Source organism: Paroedura picta, chromosome 6 (assembly GCF_049243985.1).
Source record: "Paroedura picta isolate Pp20150507F chromosome 6, Ppicta_v3.0, whole genome shotgun sequence".
Lineage (NCBI taxonomy): Eukaryota > Metazoa > Chordata > Lepidosauria > Squamata > Gekkonidae > Paroedura > Paroedura picta.
Window position 1 is genome coordinate 69,165,844 of NC_135374.1, and position 20,196 is coordinate 69,186,039.

Here is a 20,196-nt window from a genome sequence, read left to right on the forward strand (position 1 = left end):
TTCCATTTTAACCTAAAATTGGAATTATTCTTAGAACTCCTCTCCTGGTCCAGTAAAGGAAAAGATGCATATGTGTTCTCTCATTTTGTCCTCCCTCTCAAACCTGGAAATCAATCTATTAAGTTTTGTGCATGACTGAATCCTCCCCCCCCCCCCCAAATTTACTCTTTGCACTTCAAACTCTGAAGCCTTTGCTTTTACTCAAACATTGGAAGGCAGAAACTGATTCTGTTTTTTCTCTTTTGGATTTGGTGTCCGGAAACATAGGTTCCCCAATTTGTGTTAGAACCCTGGCTGGACATTCAGAAGTTTTCACTATAAATCACTCTCACCTTTTGGCCTGGTCTCCTTTGCCTCCCTGGGGCCAATTCCGCATGATGGCAGCTGTGTTAGGTTGCTAGCAGTGCGGTGCTGCAGAGCAAAAAGCTCTGCAATTTACTGTATCCACCCAGGAAACAAAGCAGTGGCAGAATGGTTCTACCATGCTGAAGACTTCTTTGGTCATGCTCCTGACAAGACACTAATATCCCATATAGGTTCATGTAATTGTTTCTCACTCTTTATGGACACATTCTGATATAAGTTGCATTGGTATTAAGAGAACTATTGGTATGGTGAGAGTTTTGGGGCTTAAATCTGCCTCTGCCAGTCATGAATTAGGTGGCTTTAGGCAAGCCATTCTTTAAATAATTTTGTTTCTAATTCTGTCAGTTCATCAAACAAGCTTTTTTGCTGTTTGAGTTCCAATTTGAGTTTTTTCATTATTTGCAAATTTTCAAACCATCCGATATTATTCCCTTCTTTTTAAAGTGACTCCCAACTTCTAAACTTCCCCATGCTAGTTAATAGATGGTTGTATTTGAAACAATCAGTTCTCCCCTGTTGAGATTTGTTTAGGTACACTTCCAGCCTAGGGAACTTAGAATTTATTCTTGACTTATTCTCAGCCACGTCTTTAACAAAGTTGTTCTCCAAAAATGGGTCTCTGCATTTTTCTTGGATGCTTTTAAGAGGCCACACTTCACCTTCCTCCAAACTCATCTTCTCAAAAACCAAGTCCCTTGATTATGGGTCCATTATCCAATCCACTACCCATGACAAGATAGATATAATTTTATGTTGTGTATACCTTACCGTCCTCTCATCATTCTGGAGGACTTTAAAAGCCATTCTGGGTCTTTTATAATTCCAAATAAACTTATTTAAGACACTTTGCCACTTGTGGAGGGTTTTGTCCTTAGTATCTATAGTTAGTGTTTGAAATAGAAAATTGAGTTTTGGTAAAACATTCATGTTGACAGTCGTGATTAGAACTGATCAAGAAACGTTCATATTGGATCACCATTGTAAGTCCCCCTGTATTTTCTTCTAAACTGGTATGTAGTTATTTTCATATAAGTGCTTAAGTTCTTTATCCAAAAATATTCATAAAAAATTGACTTTCTATGGATTGATTTCTCAGACAGTTTCCCCACTTAGATCCTTCAATTCTTGGTCTGAAGTACAGGTACAGGTAACCAGTACAAGTACAGGTAACCAGTACCAGTACAAGTACAGGTAACCAGTACAGGTGACCAGTAAAAAAAACCTGTAATTTGTATTTGTTATCAGGATAGGAGTGAACTCAACTCTACTAAATATTTTCCAAACACACTGAGATGATACACACAAATGATATATCTAAGGCACATGTTGCTTATATAAATTATGGAAGTATTCACACTCAGCATCCCAAGAAAAAGCCAACCAATCATTTAAATCAAACAGATGCCAGGAAATGCTATTTCACTATTCTACGGGATGCAACAGCACCAGAGTATAGCACAGATAATTTATCAAAGTGTGTTGAATTTTAAATATTTTAAACTATTCTGTTACTTTGATAGGTCTTTGTTGTTGTTGTTATGTGCGAAGTCGTGTCCGACCCATTGCGACCCCATGGACAATGATCCTCCAGGCCTTCCTGTCCTCTACCATTCCCCGGAGTCCATTTAAGTTTGCACCTACTGCTTCAGTGACTCAGTGACTCAGATAGGTTTTTAGCCACCTATTAATAGATTGGTAATGGGCTCATTCACTGTAATCAAGATGGTCAAACTTGTAACAATAACATGTTGTAGACCAGTGGTCCCCAACCTTTTTATCACCAGGGACCACTCAACGCTTGACAATTTTACTGAGGCCCGGTGGGGGGGGAGTAGTTTACTCTCTACTCTCAACCACTGCCCTAACACTCTCTGATCGCTATGGTAATGTTTAAACATCCCTTTAAACATCCCTTCAAACAGACACGCCACAACAATGAACATAAGGAACATTTTATTTTCATGGACATTTTAACTCATGACAATGACAAATCAATGGGAACCCTGAGCTTATTTCTCTGCAACAAAATAGTCCCATCTGGGAGTGATGGGAGACAATGACACCCGAAGTGTATTGTAAAGGGCCGGGGGGATGAAGTAAAGGGCTGGGGGGGGGAGAAGGCGTCCTTCGCGGCCCACCATCAATTAGTCGACGGACCACATGTGGTCCGCTGCCCACAGGTTGGGGATCGCTATTGTAGACGGTGTCTGCTTTTAATCTAATTTTCCTTCTTATCAAATAGTGAAAAACACTGAAACTTGAAAAAGATCTAGTTTGTAACAGCATTTTCTAGTCTAATTGTATTAGATACTCTATTGATTGATTGTGTAATTAAATTTAATGCAATTTTGATTATATATTTTAATTATACAAAGTAGAAGCAGTGTAACATTATAACTTCAGATTTTAATTGAATATTAGCATGTGTATAAATGAAAACTACTGGTTTCCCTTTAATTTCAGGGCAGAAAAATTAATTCTCCTTCAGAAACATTTCATTCATCCTAGATATATAACATCAGGCTAGGACAACTAGGAGAAAAAAGATATACAGAATAAATCATACAGTCTGAAAAAATTAATCCACCTAACTTTATATGGAATTAGGGGTGGGCACAAAAAGAGATAGATTTTTTTCTGATTTGGATCTATTGCCCCTCTCCCGAAAACTGTCATTTCTAGAAAGCCCTGGTCTGTATTCAGCTCTGGGATTTTCCAGAACTCCTTTTTTTCCAGGCCCAATAGACCTGAGAAGAAAAAAAGGTACAAAATTTTAAAAGCCTCGATCAGCTGGGTGTGGGAGCTAAGAACTTTCTACTGTGGCAGCTGATCCTGTGCTGCCTCCAATTAAAGCTCTGCTTAAAGTGAGCTGCAAAGGGAGGCAGCCCCAGCTTAGGCAGCACAAAGATGTCAGTTCCAGGGACTGATCCAGAATCAGTTCCCCTTACAGCTCAGTTTAAACTGAGCTGCATAATCCTAGCTGAGGCAGGGCAGAGCTGACAGCTCCCAAGGTGGGGCAAATCTCAGGCTGGCTTGATTTCATTCCTTCTCACATGGATGCAGGAGGGAGTCAAATGTATCACTGCAATGGCTTGCAGCCATTTAAAATTCTTATTTTTGCTTCCCTTCATTTAGAAGGAGGGGAAAAACAGAGATTTAAAAACGCACAAGCATACTCATCAAACTGTGAAACTTAAATGGCTTGGTAGCCATTTCAGTGAGCCCTTTTACTCCCTCCAATTTGGAAGTGAGAGGGAATGAAGGGGCTCACTAAGATGGCTGGCAGCCAAGTCACCCTTACAGCAGGACATGCACACCTGTCTGCTGTGAGGCTAAATGGCTGCCAGTAATTTAAAACTCTCTGTTTTGCTCCTATGTATTTAACAGGGGTGGAACAAAACAGAGGTTTTAAAGGGCTGGAGACCATTCTAGTGATCCCTTTCATTCCTTCCCACTTCTTACTCTCCCCCACCTCACCCCCCCCCCACACACACACACCAAGCACTGCTTCCATCCACTTCCACTGTGATGTTCACAGTCAGGAGGGGATGGAATTAATGTGAGCCCTAATCTGAGGCACCCGTCACCTAAGTCCCTGTGTTTGGCTGGAGTACAGAAATTGGGTGACTCAGAATCCTGAGACCACCTACATCCAAATTGAAGCAGCAGAGAGAAAATCACAATCAGAAGGTGTGGGATACAAAATCTGTGTCCTCAGCTGAGAAACACAATAACTAAGCCCCAATATTCAGTGTAGTTCAGAGAACTGAGTCCACCTACACCCAAACCCCAGCAACAGAGCAGATCACAGTCAGGAGAAGTAAGGTATAAAATCTGGGCCCTTGGCTAAGGAACCCAGTAGCAAAGCCCTACTGCTTGGCATGAGCTTGGTGGCTCAGAACCTTGATTCTTCTTATGCTGAAACCCCAGAAACAGAAAGCAGATCATGCAAGCAGAAAGTAATGAATGTTACACTTTTTACATGAGTGGGAGGGAAGATGTTTTGATATACAGCATTCCTAACCCATAGAGAAAAATGGGAACTTTACTGCGTGGTGAGCAGTGCTTGGTGAGCTCTTATTGGTGTTTCCATGATTGGAAACTTCCACCCCTCTCTTGGTTTGGAGTTTTTTTTTAAACAGTTTAATTGAGTGGTGCCAGTTGGTCTGGAACATGTAATCATTCATAAACCGTTATGAACATGCAATGAGTAGCAGTGCCATCATGAACTTCAGTTAATGAATCAATGGGGCAAAATTCATCACTTTAGTTTATTAACCAGTTTGTGCCCACTTTGGAAAGGAGCCTGTCACAAGCCTGTCTTTAGTATTTTAGTTAGGGTTTGAGGATCAGCTTAGTAAAGAAACTTTATTTTTGTATGACAAATAAGCTTTCTGTAATGGTGGGGAGGTCATCATTCCTCTCTGGTATATGTAGGTTCTGTGAAAAGGTGCTCCTTGGGAGAAAAGAGCAATCTTGAACCTTCTGAGGTAAATTTCTCCAGATAAAGGTTCAAATATCCTTTTAGGAATTATTTTACTTTAAGTTATCCATACATCATATTTACTATATTAAATACTTTATTCTCTGTTAAATAAAAAATTGTTGTTCATCTCCATTTGTGTCTTGTCTGTCAAGTCAATAATCTAAGGAGCCAGGGTCTCAGTATACCTCTCATAAGTACAGCCTTAAGAGTCTTTGCAGGAATCCCCAAGGCTGGCATTGGTCCATCCAGATCTCTTATCAAGCTCAGGAGCAACTAATACAATGGAAGAAGCAGAAGGCTGCTCAGGGGAGGGAGTGGGTTGAGTCATTCTGATTGTGGCTTCAGCACAGCAGAACAACTTTCAGCAACAGTCAAGCAGACCACCTGTTTGTTTCAGTGGCATCCTCACTGATAAGTTTGGCACTACCACAGCAGCATTCATACTGACTCAGTGTTCCAAGGTGAGGTTGCATACTTCTCCATTTGGCCTGCAGCTCTGGGGATCAGTGTTTGCATGTAGGAAACGAGAGCAGAGAATCCTCTGCTGGTGGCCAGTGATACCACCATATTTGCATGCCTCCCCATGCAGCAGCTGTACATCATCATCATCATCAAATTTAAATCTAAATTTAAATTTATTGCCCGCCTTTCCCCAAGGGCTCAAGGTGGGTTACAATGTTATACTAAAATCCCCATAAACCCCTTAAAACAGGCATTACAAAATCCCTTAAATACAGTATAAAAGCCTGCAAAAAGAAAAACCAGAAAAGATGCTGCAGCAGAAATTACAAGCCCAACCTAACAATCCCCTAAAACACACACTAATAGGGAGAGGGTGAACTGTGAGGGTGAAGATGTACCTTGCTACTGCCACTCATTAGGGAGGGCCCAGATTTTCCTTGCTGCCTGGCCTCAACAGTAGACCTGGTGGAAGAGCTCTGTTTTGCAGGCCCTGCAGAATGCTGCTCCTCCGGGATCTCATTCCACCAGGTTGGGGCCAGGACCCAAAAGGCCCTGGCCCTGATTGCAGCCAGGCGAGCTTCCCTGGGGCAAAAAATGACCAAAAGAGCCCTGCAGGGGGCATAGAGTGACAGACAGTCCATCAGATATGCTGGGCCCAGACTGCGTATGGCCTTAAAGGTCAAAACCATGAACCGAATCTGGACAGCAACTGGAAACAAATGCAGCTGCCTCAGCACAGGCTGGATATGGGCCCTCCATGATGTACCTGTGAGGACCCTAGCAGCTGCATTTTGCACCAGCTGCAATTTCTGGGTCAAGTTCATAGGTAGGCTAATGTAGAGCGAGTTACAGAAATCTATTCTGGAGGTGACCGTCTCATGGATCACAGTGGTCAGAGGACAGGAAGGGTGTAGAGCCTGGCGAAGGTCGAAAAATGCCTGACTAGCTACTTTTTTCACCTGTGCCTCAAGTATTAATGAGGCAGCCAATTTGGTGTAATGGTTAGGAGCGTGGACTTCTAATCTGGCGAGCTGGGTTAGATTCTGCACTCCCCCACATGCAGCCAGCTGGGTGACCTTGGGCTCCCCATAGCCTTGATAAAGCTGACTGAGCAGTGATATCAGGGCTCTGTCAGCCTCACCCACCTCACAGGGTGTCTGTTGTGGGGAGAGGAAAGGGAAGGTGACTGCAAGCCGCTTTAAGACTCCTTTGGGTAGTGAAAGGTGGCATATAAGAACCAACTTCTCTTCCTCTTCCTCCAAAGTCACCCCTAAATTCCTGGCCTGGGGCATGATCTTAAGTTGTGACCCTGCCAGGGAGGATAAACATGCTTCCTCCTCTACCTCCCTACAACCCAGCTAAAGAACCTCCGTCCTGGAGGTTGAGTTTCAGGTGACTCTGCTCGAGCCATTCAGCTACGGCTTCCAAACATCTGGTGAATGGATCTGGGGGGGGGAGTCTGGGTGGCCATCCATGAGGAGATAGAGCTGGGCGTCATCAGCACTTTGGCTCATGAGGGCTGTTCTTGGGCAGTTTTTCTACACATTGGGGGCTTAGTCATGCCACTAAGCATGCAACTCAGTGGCCAAGCCCCCGTTTCCAATGAAATATGTGTCAGCCTTCACTCATAGATGACTACCACCTTGTGGAGGGGGGAGGTGCCAGCAATCTCCTGCTGTATTGGTCACTGGAAGTCTTGAGGTTTCTGCCATATGTGCAGTCTTGTGTATGCAGTGCCCATTCCTCCATAAACTTGCTGATGATCTCTGACTTGAATCCCTAGCATCCCCCTGCCATGTATCACCTGGTACCTGCTTCACAGGTGACTCCAGATTATTGTGCTTTGTTTGGCCTGGGTCGTGCCATGCAAGTGGCCTTGTGCTGGGTGACACCCACCAACTTCGATTCCACAGATGGGGGAAAGTTAGTTCAATTTGTTTTCCCAGTCTCCTTCCATGGTGATCTAAGGTTAGCTGCTAAACTGTACAATCTGTGCATCACAAAGAGATTTGTGTAAATAAATGCATAGCTAAATATTTATTAATAATTATTAATAATATAAATCAATGAGGTCACTTTAATGTTCCATGCTAGTTAGTGGACAGATATCTGAGAAATTGGTAACCATCCTCTCAATAGATTTGTTGAAAAATAAAGTAGGGCGGGTTACTGGCTTAAGTGGTAGCACTACAAGATATCAATGTTACAGTCTGTTATCTGAATAGTCTGGGGAATTTGATACAATAAAAACATGTCTTCCCATTTAGATGCTATAGAAAATAGAATTAACTTCAATATGTACATGGTGCCTATTCTGTCTTTTACAAATGAGGAACAGGAAGGGGATATAATATAAAGCAAAATTAAGCTCTGCAAATGAGCTTAATTTGAGACAGATCAATAATATTAGGAGAAAACAAGATTCATCTTCAAAATGGGGTTGAGTAAGGCAGAATCATTCCAGTCTTTCATCTTTAGCCTTATCTTCATAACCTTACAAATTTGAGCTTCCAGGGAGGGTGGTATATAAATATGATGGATGGATGGATGGATGGATGGATGGATGGATGGATGGATGGATGGATGGATGGATGGATGGATGGATGGATGGAATTCATTGTCCTGTAGTGCTGCATGCACAAATACTGCAGTCGTTTGAAATAGGGCCAGTATTTTTTTTCAACCTAGAGTGGATGTTAACAGTATAATATGTAAATCACACAGTATTTCCTTCAACCACATTTTATCCACACATATAATGAAGGCCAAGAAAACAGTGCATGAGAAGAAGCAGGCACAAAGGCAAGATAATAATCCAAAACATTTTTTCAAAATATGTCTCTGGAGATCTGTTGTAATTCTAGGAGCTCCCCAGGTTTCCCCTCAAGTCACAACCCCTACCCAGCTGGGACTGTGATATACCCTACAATTGTTAAAGAAGGCCAAATTTATTGCAAGGTAGGCTAGGAAGTTGCACCTTCCCTTGTGAGATATAACAATTTGGGGGAGCTCACTAGATAGAGTTCACTTTCCCTCGAATTGTCAGAGGAGCTGAAAGTTTAATTTAATATATCAGACATCTTATCTCCCTTTGTTTGTTGCATCTCAGTACCTGCCTTTTTTTGCTTTTGAAAGCCTTTGGATTTTTTCAGGTCTCCTTGTATCATGTAAAGATTAGCAATCGCCACCAGCCGCATCAGGGAAAGCAACCCAAGTGTCTGTGATTTGACCTTTATTCAATAGAAAAGAGATTGTATTAAAGCAGCATTTACCTTATTGCAATGGGCTTCTAAAGCTCATGTTTCTCTTTAAGCTGGGAGTTTGTATTAGGAGAAATAAACTTATTTCAAAGATTTTTTACTTGGTATATTTAAGCTGCTTTGTGTGTTTTGCACATGCATTTATTTCTTCATTTCAGTCTGTTATCTTATTATGAAATCTTTGTCTTTTTTGTGCTTATCTCCCTCCAGTTTATATTGTTTCCTTGTCCTACCATCAAAGGTATTTTTCCCCTTCTGTCATCAAAGGCTATACTTGTGGCTAGCAACACTGAAAAATAATACAACATTTATTTTACCAATATGAACTTCTCTTCCGGCAATGCTGACAATAGCAACAGCAATATAAATTATTGCAAACCTTTGGCTCACTTCTGACATAATATTGTGCAGCTCTGAGCAACACTATTAAAAAGTTAATTTATAATGCATTAGATAAAAAACTATTTACAGTCATTTAGATCAGTATAGTGGTTAGCCTCACAGTTCAGAAAATATAAACAATATATTTGGAATGTTATATATCAGTGGTCCCCAACCTTTTTATCACCAGGGACCACTCAACGCTTGACAATTTTACTGAGGCCCGGTGGGGGGGGGGAGTAGTTTACTCTCTACTCTCAACCACTGCCCTAACACTCTCTGATCGCTATGGTAATGTTTAAACATCCCTTCAAAATAAGATACAGACACGCCACAACAATGAACATAAGGAACATTTTATTTTCATGGACATTTTAACTCATGACAATGACAAATCAATGGGAACCCTGAGCTTGTTTCTCTGCAACGAAATAGTCCCATCTGGGAGTGATGGGAGACATTGACACCCGAAGTGTGTTGTAAAGGGCCGGGGGGATGAAGTAAAGGGCTGGGGGGGATGGGAGAAGGCATCCTTCGGGGCCCACCTCCAATTAGTTGAAGGACCACATGTGGTCCACGGCCCACAGGTTGGGGATCGCTATTATATATGAATATATATAACATGAATATATATGGAATGTTTTACAATTTTTAGGAAAGATTTAAATTTGATCAGATACAAAAAAACAAAAACAAAACCCAGTCATTCTAAAATCTGCATAAAATGAAAGTTCTTAATTAACCTTTAATGGGGCTGCATATCTTAATGATGGCAGCAAAACATCCAGCAATATAGACATTTGTATGGCTTCCTCCATCATTTAGCAGCTTCTTTATCTTTTCCCTTGACAGCAGGCCTAATTTAGAATGTAAAGACTACCCTTTCAGACATTCTCACACCTAATTTATTAGGGGCAGACTGAAGCCAGTGCCTCTTCCAACATGGTTAGGACTCTTCCCAGCATCATGTCCCATTTTGCATTATTTCTAGTGGGTAGATGGGACAGCAGAGATGGTTCTGAGTGTGGACTGAAGGAAAACCACAGGTGTTCCCATGCCTGTGCATTGTGCTTGAAGCATCTGGATGGTAGTCACAAACAGTTTTAAACCACCGCCCATTATTTATATCTTTGCAATGTTATAATTGTATAGAATATATTGTAAAATGTTTTTAAAGTCCAAATGTCTTGTTGAAGGCAGTTTTAAATGCAGCTGAAGTCATAATTATTTGGAGTTCAAAACCCTATGGCAGTATATGTTCTCCCAAAAGCTTCTTACATCTTAATGCACCCTTTCCCAGTGACCTTGAAAATGCACCATATTTCTTAGCTGTCTCTCCAAATCCTTTGTTTCTAAAGACTTATTGCAGTGTCGATCCACTGAAGACATTCAATCTGTTTCTGAAAGGCAACTTAATTACCTCACTGCCAGACAAATAGCAAGCTCTTCTTCAGGTTAGAATGTGTGGCAGCAGTGTAGGGAACTTTATGAAATATTTAGTTGATAATTTATAGAAGATTTCCTTTCAAGCTTCTCAAAATAATTTTTAAGACTTACTTATAACACAGTTGTAATTAAAAGGGCCTTCTAGAGATATTTCTGTGCTGTTTTTTATTTTCCATCTGCTACAATATAATTTTGTAGTTTTGCCCATTGGTTTTTAATTTTTAAAAATAACATACTTTAAACTAAAGGAAGGAAAAAAGATTATTTGAGAGTCTAACTAAGTAAACAGGTTAATTTCTTGGGATACTCGTGGCCCTTACCTTGCTGTTTGAAAATCAGGCCGCCATGGTGGCCAGGAGCACCTTCTCTCAGCTGCATCTTATTTGCCAACATTCTCATTGCCTACACTCAACTGATCTGGCTATGCGGATCCATGCTTCTGTAATCTCATGGCTAGATTACAGCAATGTACTCTACATGGGACTGCCCTTGAAAATACAACTGTCCAGAATGTGCAAGCCCAACTGTTATCAGGGGCTAGCTGCAGGGAACATATGTTACCCATTTTGAAACAGCTAAATTGCCTGTCAGACTGTTTCTGAGTTCAGTTCAAGGTGCTTTAATGCCTTTCATATATGACCTCCATTATGTCCCTGTACACCAACTACCATAATTGGCCAGCTGTCAGTAAGCTATCTGAACATGTAGGGTGGCAACATGGGTTCTCTGCCTGTCTTGCCTCTTGTTGTGAGAGAATGGAGAAGATAAGAGTAATATTCTGAGCTGATATAAGTTCCAATTGGGGAGAAAAGCAGGATATAGAAAAATACATAAATGCAAATCCATGCACTAGAAATGGCCCAGTGCTGAAGGCTACCATTCAGTTCTCCCTGGCCCTGTGCTAGTAGCAACTGTACATCTCCACAAGAGTTTCCCCAAAAATAGGCTGTCAGGGGTGAGGAAAGAGGGAAAGCTAAGACATGGGGGAAGATAAATGTAGGTTGGTTGGTAGGTGGGAAGGAAGAAAGGAAGTGGGAGAATGGAACTGCCAAGGAAGAGAAATGAGACATAGTGAAGATAAAAGGGGAAATGTGATGTCCCCGACAAGTCTTTCTGGGTTCTCTAATTGTATTATCACATTTCTGTGCTAGACCGTTTAAATAATTATGGTGCTTTATTATCATTTACCTTTTACTGATACTGCTAATAGGTACAATTATTTAATTCTAGTTCGGTACACATCCTATAGAAGACCTCTTCAATGATTTTTGCGATGGACGAAGACTTCTGGAGCTCCTGGAAGGACTTACTGGCCAAAAACTTGTATGTATATATTTTTTTTCTTAGAAAATATCCTAGCATTCTTGCATTCATGCTGTTTCTAACCATATTTGACCTTGTAAATGCAGCAGTTTGCTTACAAAATTAGTGTTCATGAACCTCCAGTTCTAGAATTCCTGTTTGCCTTAAGATTTTCTTTTTGCTCAGTACCTAACATTTAAACTGATTACTAAAATTTCCATAGATTTATAGACCTGGACATGCCCTGAAAGTCATCTAATCCAATCTATTCTAACAAAGCAATAGCCTGTGACAACTTGCTAATCTGTTTGTTATGTGGTGTAAATAAACTTTTCCTCAAAGAAGCCTGACTAGAATATACCGTGAGTTGGTGTAGCATCACCGGGAGAGCCAGGAGGTTTGATTTTTTTGGTTTCCAGAAGATGTTGAAAGGAAAATTTACATTATAAATTCATGCTTTTTGTACTATGGTTACTTATTGTTTGCATATGCCAGCTATAGCAAAGAAAAAAGACGTGAAGAAGAGAGTTCTACCTAAATTTAAAAGTTCACCAGTTGTTATTATATAGCCAATAAAAGTCTGAAATAGGATGTTCCCTATTCAGATTTTACCTCAAATATGAAACATTGAGATACATTTGAGATGCAACCTGAACTTGTCTCAGGGCTGCCTTTATTTCAAGAATGTCACATAGGAATGCCATAGATATAAATATTTCTTTAGTAAAGTTGACATCTAGACTTTGGCATATTTACAAAGATAGTTATGTAGCTGTATTTAACTAATGTTAATAGTGAAGTTCATAATCTCAATATACAGTGTTTTCTTGCATTTTGTCGTTTAATTGCCTAATTTATTCACAGGCAAAAGAAAAGGGCTCTACAAGAGTTCATGCCTTGAATAATGTCAATAAAGCACTACAAGTTCTGCAGAAAAACAATGTAAGTAACACTTTGCCTTGGTATGTATGTAAGCAGATGGTTTAATCCTGTTTTTGGAATCTGTCAGTGTGATCTCTGGAAGACCTAAGTGCAACTTCCACATCTGCCACAAATTATTGATAACAAGCTTTATCTTGGCTCCCAATTCCATTTGTAAAACTGTTTTTTATACAAACCATAATATATTAATTTTCACTCTGAATACATATTTTACTTAGGTAAATATTTGTGAGGATATATGAGCCATGACATGTCAAAATCCAACAGACTTTTTAAAGCTATCTTGCTGCTATTCCATACATAATGTTGTGATTAAATATTCCATTCTATTTGCCCAAGCATCCTCCTGCTTGACCAATAATTTTGTTACACCATTTATTTGCTGTTTAATTGTATAAACAGAGCTGCAAAGAAATGGGCGGTATAAAACTCTGAATAAATAAAATAAATAAAAATAAAATCTGGAGAACTGGATTTTATTCCCCACTCTTCCACATGAAGCATGCTGGGTGACCTTGGGCCAGTCACAGTTCTCTCAGAACTCTCTTAACTCCCCCTACTTCATAAGGTGCCTGCTGTGGAGAGAGGAATGGAATGTGATTATAAGCCATTTTGAGACTCCTAAATGTAAAGAAGGGTATACAATCCTAATCCCCTTTAAAATTGTCTATGTCTGTGGCCATCACTATGCTCTCTGGCAGGTAATTCCACATTTTGATCATTCATTGTATAAAGAAGAGTTTCCTTTTGTCTCTCCTGAATCTACTACCCATTAGCTTCATTGGATGTCCTTGAGTTCCAACAATTTAGGAAAGTGAGAAAGTGTTCTCTTTGTCTATGCTTTCCATCCTATCAAAAATATATAAATCTTTACCATTTCCTCCATCATCTCATTTTTTTATCTGAGAAGTCCCAGACTCCTTATGCTTTTTCTTATAGGGTGTTCCAACCTTCTAATTAACTTGGTAGCCCTTTTCTGCACCTTCCTCTGCTCTGCAATATCCACCTTGAGATATGATAATCAGCACTGCATACAATATTCCAAATGAGGCCACACAATAGATATATGAAAGTGGAAAATACTGTCAGGTCACAGGTCACATGGTGAACCCATAGGGTTTTTGAAGCAGCTGACTTTTGGAAATGGCTGGCCATTGCATCATAACCTTGCTATTCCTTGGTGGTCTTCCATCCAAATACTAGCCAGGCCAACTCTGTTTAGCTTCTGAGGTCTGATGAGATCAGACTACCCTGGGCGATCCAAATCAAGACTCAGTATTTATGTACAAGGCCCTTATAATGGTCATTTTATTTGTAATCCCTTTTCTAATAATCCCCAATGTAGAACTTGCCTTTTTTCACTGCAGCCATGCAGTAACCCCACAGTCTCTCTCCCTCTCAATCTCAGCATGTTCAGACACTGGGAAGCTGGGAATGTTTATTAAAGTGTGCATTAAAGGTAAAGGTATCCCCTGTGCAAGCACCGAGTCATGTCTGACCCTTGGGGTGACGCCCTCTAGCGTTTTCATGGCAGACTCAATACGGGGTGGTTTGCCAGTGCCTTACCCAGTCATTACCGTTTACCCCCCAGCAAACTGGGTACTCATTTTACCGACCTCGGAAGGATGGAAGGCTGAGTCAACCTTGAGCCGGCTGCTGGGATTGAACTCCCAACCTCATGGGCAGACAGCTTCAGACAGCATATCGCTGCCTTACCACTCTGCGCCACAAGAGGCTCTAAAGTGTGCATTACCCTATACTAATCAACATTGAACTTCGTATGCAGTATTATTGCTCACTCACCCAATTTATGGATATCTGCCTGGAGTTCTGCACAGTTCTGCACATACTTATTACTATTGTTAATAATTTTGTGTCATCTGTAGACTTGGCCACTTCACTGATCACCCCCAGTTCCAGATTATTTATGTTGGTCAATGACCGTAAATAAAATATAAAGAATTTAAATAGCACTACCCCCAATACTGACACAACTTAATTCCCTATTTGATGACATTTGTAGTGTGTTTTATTTTAATAAATTACATTATGTTATGTTGCTCTATTCAGGGCATGTTGTAAGATAGTTCTGAATATTTTGGTCTTGGAAATAGTATAAATTCTTTAAAAGAAATTAAAATACATGCATTCATAGAATGCATTTAGATGTCCAAATCAATTAGATTTTTTTAAATAGAACAAGTCAGGTTTTTCATGTCTCTTTGGCTCCCCCCCCCATCTGTGTAGTTTATTGGTTTATGAAGCCTTCAGTCTAATTGCAGATCATTTTGTTGTTCAGATCTGTTGCTTTAGGAAATTTATTTCTTACCGACAAACTCAGATTCTAACACATCACTAAGGCCCATTATGCACGGCCGCCGAAACGGCGATTTTGGGGCACATGGAAAACGTGGAGGGGGAAGACGCGAAGCACACCGGTTATGCACGGGAGGGGGCGCAACGGCGGCAAAACCCAGAGTAACCGATTATGCACGCGGCGATCCCAGCGCCGCTTCTAGTTGCGCCCCGGTCACCCGGAAGCTGCGCTTTCTTCCGCATTTCACTAACGCGGCTTTTTCGGCGGCATGCACCAAAGCTGCGGCCGGTTGCAGCCAGCGCTGTGCGTTATCAGTGATTTTAGTCACCGTCATTCCACCCCGAATGTACGTTATTCCCCCCCGTGTATAATGGGTCTAAGTCTGGTATTGGTGAAGTGCAAACAATAATGTGCTACTGAATGGAGTATGTGGCATTCTGCACATGATTCCCCCAGCACCTGCAGAGTTGAAATGTATGGAAGTGTCTGTGTGTTCAGCTCCTAGTAATTTGCCTGTTGGGAGAGCAAAATGATGAAGAGAGGAATGCAAGGTGACTTGATTCCCCATTTTGGAGAAATGTGAGATATGAGTAAAGTAAATAAATAGGAAATTCAACTTAAGATGGGGAGCCATTAATGGTAACTTTGCTGTTGGGTGGCAATAAGAGAAGGAAACATAGAGAAATGAGCTTATGCCAGGAAAAGGGAAGGAGGAAATAGTGTAGAGAGGAAGATATAGTGCTCCCTTGCAAATCATATTGGCCCAGCATTGCACAACTGAACCATAATTACCCTGAGTGGACGATGCCAGGGAGGGAAGAAGGGAAAACTAAAGATGGGGAGGGGGGGGGGTTCAGATAAAGGCCACTTTTCTAGTAGATGGAAGGAGAGATGGAAGCAGAAAAAGGGGCTTTCAAGGAAGTAAAAGAGAAAATAGTGGGGAAATGATATGCCACCTGTAAGTCCTCTGGAGTGCTTTGACTGATTTTTTATGTAGCCTTGTTATAATATGCTTAGAATATTTGTTAATTTTAACAGGTCTATTTATATTCAATTATCAATTCTTTCTTCTAGTCCTTGCCTCTGAAATGTAAATTCTAACACTTTTTTTTTTATTTTTATGTTTTTATTTTTCCGTATGTTATTTTTATGTATCTTATCTAAACTGTTTTTGCTTTGCTCTGATAGGTAGATCTGGTGAATATTGGGAGCACAGATATTGTGGATGGAAACCATAAATTAACCCTTGGGTTGATCTGGAGTATAATTCTCCACTGGCAGGTGAGAGTCTACTACTGCAGCCCTATATAAAGTTGCCCTATTCCAAGTCCACTGAAGTCAGTGTGTTTTAAAGGGTAAAACTACATTTGGGATTACATTGAATATAATTTAAATTTAAGGAGCCTAATGAAATGAATTAGCCTAATGGATAATGAAACAGCATTAGCCACTACCTGGTGCTTTAGTGGTTAGAATTTAAGCAGACCAAAACTTAATATCAGGCTAATATCTGAATAAGTAATAGTGGGAGAAAAAGGAAGAGAATGCTCCCTACTAACCTTTAGTTATGGGAGACAATGTGCTCTATAGGCATTAGGTAGTAATTTCTTCGCCAGACTGAGTCACTGAAACAAATGTTCCTAAAAGTGATGTTCGTAAAAGTACAATGCCCCTTGAAAGAACTGTTTTGCTCAGAACTAATACCAAGAACTGTGTTGCATTACCTGTTTTCAGCTTTTTGTGTAAGCATCTTTGAAAATGAAAAATGAAGTACTATGTAAAATATGAAGCAGCCCCAAATTTCACTTGATCCACCACTGCTCTCTAATTGTGATTATCATATTACCTATTTAAATAAAGAAGAAATTCGATAGGCAAAGCAGTGACCTTTGTTTTGCATTACAAGCGTGCATCACTGAACTATCTCTTTTGCATCCTTTTGTATGCATTTTTGGTGCCACAGTTCACCATGCTTAAATATCCTTTTACTTACTGTGAAATGAAAGCAGTTAGGTTGGACTGGTTGGAGGAAAATTGAACAAATATACTTGGCTACTGATGAAATTTTATTTCCTAACACAGGTCAAAAATGTAATGAAAAACATCATGGCTGGGTTGCAACAAACAAACAGTGAAAAGATCTTGCTGAGCTGGGTCCGTCAATCAACTCAGAACTATCCACAGGTCAATGTTATTAATTTCACCAATAGCTGGTCTGATGGCTTGGCTTTCAATGCTCTCATCCATAGTCACAGGTAAGATTATCTTGCTGATATGACAGCAAATGCCATGTGTGTTAAATAATGCTGTTTCGTGTTGCTAATAGAAACTAGTATACCTTGAAAAATATATAAATCACCTAGGTTCTGCCTAGACTGATGTAGTGTAGCATTATTTTTCTGGAGCTAGTCAGACTGATAGACACATAAAAAGTATAGAGCGAGATCATTCTATCATATTTTTAATCAGCAAACTGGAAGTTCCATTTAGCTATCATGGCTAATAGACACTGGTAAATGGTTTATTTCATACATTAACAGTGGAATGGTCTACTTCACCTGTACATTTTATGTAAATTGATTCAGTATCATGTGATGCAGACTCTGCTTTGTTAGTTCTATTTGTTAGTTAGAAATGCACCTGTCTCAGAGCAGGAACCTGAGTACCCTAATCCAGACTTACAAGCAAAATGGAACATTACCTAAGGTATCCAAAGCTATGATGACTGCCACAAGTTGTGGTAATGTGCTCCACGATATAATTTTTAATTGCATTAAAATGTCTTTCCTTTTGACTTGTACCTGCTGCCTGTGGATAAATGTGACAGTGTTGTCAGACACATATATATTTACTAGCTGTACACCATTCATAATTTTGTCACGCTGTTATGTCTTCTGTCTCTTAACAAAACAAAAGTGTGATTTCTCAGTGTCACTTCACCTCATTCTTGGGCAGTCCATCAATTCAGGCCCCATTCCCATATGCAACAAAGCATCTTGGTGTATATTAGCAAGCATTCCTTTGAGACAGGAATACTTAGGTAGCTTTCCTTATACTTTGTGACATGAACCTAGATGCAACCACAGATGGTGCAAAAACAAGCTGAGGCATTTCTTGAGAAAAGTACAAAAGTTGTTTATTGAAGTTCATGATAGATATTGCTAAGAATGATTTGCTAAGAAAAACCTAGGTGTAAACTGCATGGAGCTTTTATTCCAACCTCAGATCGATTCAGTCCCTGCCCTCTACACAGAATGCGATTTCCGTTTGGATTTTGGGCTATTTTAATTTTCCTTCTGCAGCAAGAAGGATTGATCCGGAGTGACCCTACCTTTATTGTGCGATATCTTAGACTGCTTTTAATCCTGAATATACAGCTTGGGATATCCGTGGTAGAGAACCTCTGATAGGCTACACCTGGTCATGTGACACGCTTGCCTTAAAGGAGAAACCCCTAATTTCTCTCAACTTCTGTCAGTCCTGGATTTTTCCTCCCTCCTCTGCCTTTTTCAATCTTCTCCCCCCCCCCTCCAAGAAAAGAAAGAGGCTCCCTGCCTGGCTCCTCTCCCCCCCCCTTCAAGAAAATAAAGAAAGAGGCTTGGCTCCCCCCCCTCACCTTCTGAGCCTCCCTAACCACGTGCAGAAGACTTTCCTGTTTCAATGGGGAAGGAGAGGAGAGAGGAAGACCCGAGTTCAAAGCAATCTGAATTCAACAGGATTGACAATGGAATAAAGAAAGTAAGTGCAGACTCTGCCCTAGGATTCATATAGATAATTCAATTTCACTTCCCATCACATATTCTGTGTGCAAAAACACTTTCCCACATAACACAAAGTTCCTTATCTTCAAAGTAAATCCAAAGCAGAAAGTTCACACTTCATTGCCAATAAGCTGGTATGGTCATTTGGCCTTTAGACAGAACAGACAAGTAAATGCAGGTAACACTACAGAGAATGATTCCTAGACCTATGCTTTGTCACTTTCAGTAAGGAATATTGGTACTACCATTAAAAAAAAAAAAACTTTTTCCTGCTTCCACTCAGAGCAACAGTTCTTAGTGATGTGAACTCCCCTGCCCCCTTGGAAGCCCTACTGGCTAGCATATAAACATATTTGCAGCACTGTTTCTTCCTGATTTTGGAGCTTTCAAGCTCCTTCAGGGATGTTCCTGACCATTTAGCACTTACCCCCATGTTTGTACATAGCAGCAACAAGCATAAGCTAGTACCTTGCAAGATAGTTGATAACACTGTGACATTTTAATTACACACATTCATAGCAGCAACTTACGAAGTCTTAGTTTATTATTTAGGCATTTGAAGTTGGCATCAGTGACCTTAACCTAGTCTGAGAAATACTGAGAAATACTAGCATTATATGATACACAACATAATACTAATTTTACTACATTGCAGCAAAATTGCTATTAATTCCATGGCCAGTAACATCTGATTGCCATCCTCCCATCTTTTCCTTTTAGAGCAGATACTGCATATCTGAGGGAAAATCTCTTTGAATATGCTCCCCAGCAGACTCTTCAATCGAGCAATGCTAACCAGCTCATGATCCCTGACCCCAGTGAAATATGGCTGGCCTCAACCAGAGCCAGGTTTGTTTTTTTTTGCCCCTGGCTCTTCCCTGGTGGAACAAGCTTCCGAGAGATCAAGGCCCTGTCAGTTATCTATGAGTTCTGCAGGACATGTAAAATGGAGCTCTTCTGCTGGGCCTATGGTTGAGGCCAGCTAGACATGTAGATATACAGTTGGATAACATCTAAAGCAAATCCTGGGCCTTCCTCCTGCCCATCCCCTCCCTCTTTATCCCCTCCATCCTCCTCCTAATAGGCTGACTGTGAAAACTGCAAATGCTTTTAACATTTCAGAAAATACTTTCATATGGTGAATTTTTCATGCTATTTAACACATCTTTGTTGAAACAACAAAAAACCCAGAGCTATACTAAGTTACATTTCTTGTGAGAAAAATTGTAGAATACGGCAGTGTTTGCCTCCTTCATTTTGCTAAATGCTCCTGGATAGTTTGACTAGTAATTGGTCTTGGAGGTGAAAAGCTGTGAGAGTCAATGAGCCACCAAATTGTCTGCATTCACACATGCAGGTATGGTTGTGTTGCATCATCAAGATTTGTCAAGATGTGTTTATTTACTGCTAACTACATCCCACCTAGGTATCCCCCGCAGCACAGTAAGTTGTCCTTCCGGGCCATCTGCTAGA

At 40.4% G+C, this 20,196-nt stretch overlaps 1 protein-coding gene across 18 annotated transcripts in view; it reads left to right on the top strand.

Moving 5' to 3' along the window:
• The window catches only part of DMD (dystrophin), a 1,311,735-nt gene that overhangs the window by 444,650 nt on the left and 846,889 nt on the right, over positions 1–20,196 (top strand). For all 18 annotated transcript variants that reach the window (XM_077342956.1, XM_077342959.1, XM_077342965.1 and 15 more), the window contains exons 3-6: positions 11,632–11,724; positions 12,568–12,645; positions 16,151–16,243; positions 17,045–17,217. In XM_077342956.1, the coding sequence (XP_077199071.1) occupies positions 11,632–11,724; positions 12,568–12,645; positions 16,151–16,243; positions 17,045–17,217 (437 nt within the window). The remainder of the gene's footprint in view (positions 1–11,631; positions 11,725–12,567; positions 12,646–16,150; positions 16,244–17,044; positions 17,218–20,196) is intronic.